We start from the raw sequence: 9,497 nt of genomic DNA on the forward strand, positions 1-9,497 counted from the left end.
TTAGCCAAGATTGTAATGTTAGCATCACATTTTATGAGTATTTCAAAATGCGCAATTGCACACAATGTCCACTAGATGGGGATAGCTGCATTGAGTCAGGGAATAAACTAGCAAACCTCCAAAAGGAAGGCAGTCATTACTTCCATGGATGACTTAGCTTGTGAAGCATTACCTAAATGTCTTTTAAATTTATAGGATATTAGGACACATTAATTGACAAGTGTATTTACAGGGAATTATTTTAGCTCACATTAGAATCTAATAATCCTAACCAGTTGATTAGAAATCTTTCTGTCCGTCTTGAAACTAGTCTCATATTTATTTGAAGAAAAATGTCTTCTTTCACAGAGAAAAGGAATAATTCTAACACAAGGCTATGCTCAAGATTTTTATATTTTAGTACCTAATTAATTTGCAGTTTGTTGCAGGATATGTGTAGCAGTGTTTTCCCAAATTTACCAAAGTTCAGCAGCTCTAACTAAAAAAATGGGATTCAACAAAAGCCTGACGCGCAGAAATGATTCCACTGACAAAATATCTTCGTTTTTAACACTTTAGTTAAGTTTCAAAGTAAAACAATTCACACACAAAAAAAATTAAAATGGCAAAAAAAGGAAAAATTAATGTTAAGAAAAGTTCAGTTCTAAGCTTAGTCGTGTTACATCTCAAATTGTTACTATTTACTTAACATTTCGAAACGTTCAAAAAACTGTATGCTTAGCCCATCTCTGAGTAGAAAATGGGTCTTTCAAGTCCCTCTTTCATACTGGACCCTGTTCTAAACACAACTGAGCTTATTATCACACTGTTTCTCAGTTATAGTAAGAAATGTTCTATTCAAATTAAGGAAATATTAATGAGTTTAACTCGCCAAAACTTTAACTTTCTAAGATTGGCTCTTACAATATGGTTTACAATAGTTTAACTACAGTATAACAACGCTATTTTTTTTGGTAATATGTGTTATATATACTGCAGAGGATTTTCTTTCCTGTTTTATTGTAATACCAGGCCTGTGACAAGGCAAAGAGTATATATATTTCAAGCAAAGATCATGTCAATAAGGGATGCAACTGCGGTCAAATCTGGTGCAAAAAAATACACAAACAGTTAAAAGAAAATGGCCCACTGTGCCACCTAATAACTAGAATCTCACCTACTGAGCACTGAAAAATACAGGACTGGATATGTTTGTATCCATTACTTTATGAGATGAAAACTGACGTCTTCAGTCAGTAAAGTGACTACTTAATCTGGAAGTGATGTCCCAAAAAACTCCTGTTTATCTTAAAAAAAACATTGGAATTGTCTGAATAAAAACTTTATTAGATGCCATACCTATCTGGAAGCTGGCATAAATTGTTAATGAGGTTGGAAGTAAGGCAGCTAAAAAACAGACTTCCTTTTAAATATTTTGAATGCTTTCACATGCTAAGAGTACATTGCAGTGCATTTGAAAGCACCATAAGTGTCCACATTTGGAACTCGCTTTTTTCGTTACAGGGTTAAAGGGAGCCGGAGCCTATCCCAGGTGTATGAAGCACAAGGCTGCAATCAAGCCCGGACAGGATTCAAGTCCCTCAAGGGGCACACCAGTGCATTCGCCCACAGTGACCAAACAAAGGGCCAAAATAGAGTGACTGTGCAAGTGAACCAGCATTCCTGTGCTGTGAGAGGAGAAAGGCTACACACTCACAACATGCAAGCTTCACACAGACTGGGACTGGCCAGGAGTCAAATGCATGTTAAGATGGTGAGGTGTTACCACTCTGAAATTTAGTTGTTTTTTGTTTTGTTCACATCATGGATGGGGAAAATTGTTTAGAGAGATTGCACTGAGGAGATACTGAAAGCCTTCTTTACCTTGGTCATGTTTAGCTGTGGCTTTACTCCGTGGATGTTCCAATTGAGCCACTTACATGTTAAAACAAAATACTGCTCCTTTTTGTTCAAAAACTCCATAAATGAAGTGGAGCAATATGGCTTTGTAATGCAAAAGACTCCTGATGGGTATTTACAGAAAATTAAAAAAAAAAAAAACAATCTCTAAAATAATAAGCGGTGGTAATAAAAGGTTTCTTTGAACAAAAAAGTAAACCCATGTTTCATTTGGGTAATAAGAAAATGAGTTTTGTGTTGGGGACAGGCAATGTGCTTCACCCTAACCGCTGGCTGTTTTAAGATGGCTGCAGCCGCGCATTATAGTCTTTCTGCTCATTTTGTGTGCCTTGTGTAATAAGTAGAATTGTGATAAGAAGGTTAAAACGCTGGACAAACCTTTGCTCCCCTGATCATTTAAACTGGCAATGAGGATGATGGATGTCTTGAATGTTGTACTTGCCGTAACTGCAGTCATAAATGTACTGAGCTAAACCATTGTGTCCAACATTTATCGATCATGAATTTCACAATTTGTGCTCCTGCAGCTGTGGTGGAGAATAAAAAGTAAAAGATGAAGGCTGGCCGTCTCTAAACAATGAAAGAAGTCAGCTGGGCTGAAGAGGGAGATGTGGTGTTTAATGCACAAGACCAGAATGGCACATCTATGTCTCTCTCTAATATCCATCATCGCTGTGTAATTGTAAGGATTATTAAATATGTACTACAGAGCGGGACTAACGATTTTTGCAGACAAAATGAGAACATTTGCTCCCATCAGTGTCATTTGTTCAGCGTATAGCTGTGTCGCCGTTGCTTCCAGTTGACATGTCTACATGTCTAGTGAATGATTTATTTATGAGGATAGGTTTAATCCCAGAAGCGCATGAACGAGGGGGAACTTTTTTTCCAATTGATGGACAAATGTATGCAGTTTGGAGAATCATATAATAACATTTTTTTTTGCCTATTTCTAATGGAGTTGAGTCTCATTGCATTGAAACTATTTCTGAATCAGAGTTTAAATGTATCATACCAATGACCAACAGGCAATTTCCAAAAATAAGTAGAAAAGCTTGAGAAAATTTTTTTTCTGAAAAGTGGTCAATAGTGTTAAAAGGTTCTGAGGCTTTCACAGAAGACAACTAGGAAGGCCTTTTTGACCTGCTGGTATGGCTGGAAGATGAAATCAATGCAGCTTTAAAAGGGATCTACTTAAGAGTGTAGTGTGCCTCTTAGGACCTTTAATGATGAAGACAAATCACCTTGTGGATGTTTCACAAGTAACATATCGAAACTGATGTCATGAAAATTGGAGAAGAAAGGATATCAACAAAATAAAAATGTTTGGAAGCATCTCAGCAGGTAAGCAATTCTTACTTTAGCCTAGGATAATTAAAATGATGTAGCCAATAAATGGGTTGTGATATTCACACCAAATGTCACTGCATATTTGTGAGTATTGGGCTATGGAGGAATGAGGGCAGCATCACCATCAGGATCATCAAAGCACCAAAAGCAGACGTGAACACCTGTGAGATAAAACGATGCAGCAGTTAGGAGACCACCGGCAGACTGTCAGTTCTGGGAGACCTCCGCATTAGTGTAGAGTCATTGGCTTCTTTTTGTGTCATTCGACTCTCCCTTCTTGAATTTTGTTTTGAGCCTTTTTCAAATTCATCTTTTGATTTTTGGAATTTCCAACCTGTTTTTAGGCTTGCATATTGTGGTTTTTGTCTCTGGTTGTGCTTACTTTAGGAAATTGTGTTTAAAATTTTTGTTCAATAAAGTTTATTAAATATTTTTTTTTAGGAATGGGTTTAATTGTTCACCCTTTTTGAGTCTTATAAGTTTGGGCCACTTTATGGTCACGCAGACAGCATACCTTGTGATAGTGAGGCCTACTTGGTGACGGGCCTCCATTTTTATTTTGAAGCCTGCTTTGAGTTTCATGTTCCTCTGATTATAACCATAATAAGGTAATGTTGCAGTTTTTTTAAACAATGACTGTATTAACATGGTTACAATTGTGGAATCCAGGCAGGCAGCATAGTGAAGTGGCTAAGGCTTTGGACTTCAAACCCTGTGCTTGTGTTTTCAGGTTCCACTACTGTTGAATCTAAAAGAAATGTAACCAGTTGTATCTCAGATGTTTCAAGTCACCCTGGATAAAATTGTCAGCCAAATAAGTAAATACATATGTTTTGGTGTTCATTCCTGTTCTTGTGATTTAAAAATACACTTTAAAAACAAATTCACAAACACATTCAACTTTTACTTTGCAAAATGCTTCTCTTAGAAGCACATCTAAATTGTGTCCTGTCTGAAAGGCCAGGTTTAATAAATAATCACTGCACTCGCAGCTTAGCAAGGAGGCGTGGTGGTGTGTGGCCGAAGCGGTTCCTGAGGAGTTCGTGATGTGGGCGTTTCTCGCCCAAGTGCTCAGGTGAGAAATGGTCCACATCCGTAATTGTTCCCCAGAGCTGCTGATTGCCACGACTGCCACGTCCCCTTCATAAATAGAAGCGTGAGTCGGCTAAGGAAGAAGAGAGAGAAAGCTGATACAGGAGAGCAAGCGAGTGCAGGCTAGCGTGCAGCTAAGCTTGGGAGCCTGGGTGTTGGGCCGACACCCGGGGAGTAATCGTAGTGGTCGCTCCCGCCGAGGTTATAGTGAAGAGCGGGAGTAACTGGAAGGCAGATGACTCTCCGTGGAAGGCAGTGGGAGTCGGGACTTCGGCGCCCTGGTTGTTGGGGGAATCCCAAGTTACTGTTTGGTGGAGCATACTGGAGCCAGGGATAGGTAAGGTGAACCGGCCAGTAGGAGAGTGGTGAGAAGGCCAGCTGCAGGTAGGGCAGCTCCTCTGTTGAGAAGCCTAGACGGGAGAAGCAGGGGAGCTGCCAGGTAAATAAGACACTGATTTTTGTTTTTGTTTTTTTAATAACACTTGGCATTTTGTACACCATCCCCTTGCTCCATTGTTATGCCTCACTGCGAGCTCATCGGTGACATTACCGACAGTGTTGGGTTCAAGGGCTCGCGGACAGACGATGGGAGCAAACATCTAACAGCATCCAGATGCAGAGGGTCACTGTCAAGTCCTTCACCCTATTTTGAAAAACTGGGCATACAGCCATAGCATTATGGCTGGAATCAGGATTTGGAAGTGTGTGTTGGGATCAGCAATCTGCAAGACAAAATGTAAAACAGGATAGGAATGGGCATTCAGTATAAAAAGTATGTCTTGTTCAAATGTTAAAAAGCGAGTCATAATGCTGCTGTTTTCATGGTGAAGAGCCAGACATTCAAAGAAAATTAAAAAAATGGAGCTGGCAGATGTTCATAAAGTATTGAAAGCTGGGTAGTATAGCACAGTAAATAAGAGGCTGAAGTCAGACATCCTAATAGATTTGCATTGATTTTATATTCAGATGTATGGAGGCCTGAGCAGTGACAAAGGTAACAAAATTGCAAGATAATGCTGGACTCAAATCAGCTACCCCCAGTTTCCTACAACATGGCCGAACCCAATTGTGTTTTAGAGATAAGCAGATGTGCTCCCAGCTAGCATTAAGCAAAAAACAGTAGTGACATGCATTTAATTTGTATGTCCAGACATTTTCCCCCGTGGTGTTTTAGCTGGTAAAGGCTTTGTGCAGCTTGCTTAATATTTTGTTAACACTGTGGCGACATATGGTGGACTCAATGTATCCAGCATAATAGCCTCCTCGATCATCGGGAATGGGCAGGAACAGTAAGAGAAACCTGTGGGAATGGGTAAGAATCTGTAGGAGCAAGTGGGCATGAGATTTAAAAAAAAAAAAGCAGGTGGGCATACGGCTCTTTCAGGGTCCTAAAGCAAGTATCTCCACTTTACTATAATATTGTGGCATATACAGCTTTTTTCAAATCATATTGCAGACCTTCTGATGGCAGTCAAATTAGAAGTTGTTTTGAGCTCTAAATATAGTGATCAGTGAATCTGATAACCGAGACATGGGAAATGGTGCCACATGGGCACAACACAAAATGAAGCTCTTGGGCCTCATGTATAACTCTGTGTGTAGAATTCACACTGAAACGTGGCATACGGACAAAAACAGAAATGTGCGTATGCACAACAATACTGAGATGCATAAAAGTGTAAGCAAATTTCCATGCTCTTCTCCTTTATAAATCCCAACCAACATGGAGTTCAATGCACATGCACACGCCTACAGCCCCACCCCGACTCCTCCCAGAATTTTTCCTACTTGAATATGCAAATCAATATAAATGGACCCTTCTGTTCAATGTTTTGTTAAGACATTGGTTAAAGCATGTGTAAAAAAAGAATTTCACCATATGTGAAGTGGAGGAAAGGAAAAACGTATCATTTTGGTGGCTTAGGCAGTGGTATGAGTGAACAACGTGACAGAATTGATGGGAGTGGCACTCAATAGTTCAAGTTCAGAAAGTCATACAGTGCCCGAAATAAAAAAAAGTTGTCAGATGTCGAAAGCCGAATGTCGACATGAAAAGGTGAGTGTCTGAGCATATTTACTGGAAGCATATTAGGGCAACAGAGAAGTAGGAAAAAAAATAGGGACACAGTGAAGGAAAAAAAGGTCTATGTTGAGATTAAAGTCAAAATGTCGAATTTAATCTAAATTTAATCTTGCAGTTCATTTTGTCATTAAAGTAGAACATCATAAGGTTCATCTTAAAATTGATGTTTGTGTCCCCAACCCAGTTATCAATCACTATGTACTTCTTGAACAGGCTTTTTCATACTCCAACAGGAGCGCGTAGGCAGTGATCCATCCACAGAATACATGACATTCGTGATATTACAGCTCTTATTTTAGAATACTGAGATCCATCCATCCATTATCCAACCCACTATATCCTAACTACAGGGTCACGGGGGTCTACTAGAGCCAATCCCAGCCAACACAGGGCACAAGGCAGGAAACAAACCCCAGACAGGGCGCCAGCCCACCACAGAGAATACTAAGATGTATACTTAATATTAATTACATGAAGAAAATGCATTAAAGCATGTATGTTTCCCATCCAGGGATTGTTCCTGCCTCGTGCAATGATGCTTGCTGGGACACGCACAGCCCTGGATGGAATAATTTATTGCAGCAGTACTGTGTCTGTCAAATGTACCAACCCCCAATTCCTGTCATTCTGTTTCCTTTCTCCACGTAAACCTATCATCACACAATAAATATCTTTAAATAATGTAAAACCAGCTGTAACCTTAGAATTCCTATTTGTCAAAACTTATAAGGAACATTAAAACATTTTCATTATACATGTTTAATTATTTACGGTGACATGAAGTGCAAAGCACAAAAACAATTTAAATCATGCAAAAACAAATCAGAAAACATAAAAACAAATAAGAAAATGCAAAAAAAAATAAAATGGAAAAAGGTTTGTTTTTGCATTTTCTGATATGTTTTTGCATATTCGGTTTGTTTTTGCATTTTCTGATTTGTGTTTGTGTTTCCAATTTGTTTTCGTGTTTTCTGATTTGTTTGCGCATTACACTTCTGGGCTACTGTACTTATTCCATCCATCTATCCAGGTTTGCTTCAGTCCCAGCAAACATAGAGCACAATGTAGAAACAATCCCTGGATGGGGCGCTAGCTCATTACTACCGCTGTCCACCATGCTCCCACATGTTTAAATATTAACAGTATACATTATTTAAATGACATTAACAATTTATCTGTAAAATGTAATGTACATAATTTAATGCATTTCATCATCAAAACGATATCAAGTATACATCTTAGTATTTTAACAGCACACAGCTCCAAGACGACAGCTCTTAGAAATCTAAATGGACTTAGAAGCCAGTCGTCGCCATCAGTAGATATGCAGCGTGTGCTATAATTGCCTTACAGGGCTGGAAGCTGTGTCCTCTGCTGTAACCTGTAATCCACTGCGCTCTCAACACTACCTGTCCAGCCATGATGCCACACACAAATATAATCAACAGGTTAAAATACTCTCTTTGGTGCACTAAGCGTAACAGTGCTGTCGACGAGTATTCAGAATGTGTGATGGAGTACTTGGATCATGAAGACCAGGAGCTGGGAGATTAAATCCAGTTGACAGGTTTGGGTGGAGGGCTCTCAGAGATCAGGGGCTAAAGCCCAGGAAGCCCCCTGCCGAACACCACTTGTCCTAGCATCCGAATTTACTTTGAGTTTGTAGATTAGTGGTTTAGTTTGAATTTTAAAAATCTGGGCTATTTTTGCCTCCATTTATGCTCCTGTCATTGGGAAGCTATCTTTGCTGTTAGGGGTGCATCTTCTGAGATCATAATTTTTGTCAACAGTGCGATGGGTTTAAAAGATCGTTGAAAAGTTAATTTCCTAATCGAGGTGGCAGATTCCAAAACCCTGTTGGGTCCCGTGGGTGCTGCCAGTCAGTGCTTTAAGTCAGAGAATTAAAAACCTCTGCACTAACAAGGCCACAGTCATAGAATGCTTAGAGATGCCTGTGGGAATGGGAGAGGATGGTCAGAGTGGAAATCTGATCAGAAGTGCTGAGAGCCTTGGACATACCATGTTTGTGTCTTGCCTTACACACCATCTTAATTTTGTGTGCAATTGGGAGACATTTCCTAGGGACTGGCGGAATGGAGTGGTGGTCCACATTTTTAAAAGCAGGAGAAGACGGTATGTGCCAGTCACTGAGGGATTGCATTCTTCAGCCTCTCTGGAAAACTCTACTATGGAATAACCAAATGAACTCTGGCCTGGCCATGCAACAGTGGACCAACTCTGTGCTCTTGCATGGATATTTCAGGACAGAAGGGTAATTTGATACTCCTATTTGTGGTTTGTAGATGTGGAGATAGCTTATGACAGTGTAGCACCTTGTGGGAGTACTCAAGAGAATGGGTTTCTGGGGCTGCTGCTTCATGCCATTCTGTCCAGAGTGAGAATTGAGTTCCAATATCAGTGTTGGGAATTAGACTCACTTCTTCTTTTTGGGATTTTCATGGGTAGGATATCTGATAAATGGAAGATAATGGCTGACCCTGACTCTCACCTCCGAAGGTCATGTGAAAAGAAAATTTCCCCTTAGAGATTATATAATAAAGTATATTAAATAATATCCATATCTAGTCTGAGCTCTTGACGTTTAGATCTGTACTGTGTGCTGATGATGATGATGGCCTCTTCAGACTGTGATATCTGGTGCACGCTGGAATAGAATGGAGTGTAAAATAGGCAAGATGAAAATCGGCACCTTCAAATTTCAGTTTATGGTCCTCTTCTGGAAAAGAGTGGCTTGCTCCCTTTAGATTAGGGGTGAGTATCTGCCTCAAATGAAGGCCCTAAGTATCTTGGGGTCATGGTCAAAAGTAAATGAAAATGTAATCATAATAGTGACCATCAAATTAGTTTAGTGGCACAAGTTCTGTAGATGTTATACCAAACCGTGATGTGAAGCTTGACCTACGTTCTTGGATGAAGCTTTTGAGGTTAGGGATCTGTTGGAAGGTTGCTGGTTCGAATCCCATAATTGCCAGAAGTGACTCTACACCATTGGGCCCCTGAGCAGGGCCCTTAACCTGCAATTGCACAGTCCTGGGTATGACGTTAATCTGCG

General features: G+C 39.8%; 1 protein-coding gene across 1 annotated transcript in view; it reads left to right on the plus strand.

Annotated features, from left to right (window-relative positions):
* LOC120532583 (kinesin-like protein KIF2A) overlaps positions 1-2,795 on the plus strand; it is a 57,677-nt gene extending 54,882 nt beyond the window's left edge. The window contains exon 21 of the mRNA XM_039758705.1: positions 1,504-2,795. Within this exon, the coding sequence (XP_039614639.1) occupies positions 1,504-1,640 (137 nt within the window). The 3' untranslated portion in view covers positions 1,641-2,795. The remainder of the gene's footprint in view (positions 1-1,503) is intronic.
* The last annotated feature ends 6,702 nt before the right edge of the window (positions 2,796-9,497 follow it).

Source organism: Polypterus senegalus, chromosome 7 (assembly GCF_016835505.1).
Source record: "Polypterus senegalus isolate Bchr_013 chromosome 7, ASM1683550v1, whole genome shotgun sequence".
Classification (NCBI taxonomy): Eukaryota; Metazoa; Chordata; class Cladistia; order Polypteriformes; family Polypteridae; genus Polypterus; species Polypterus senegalus.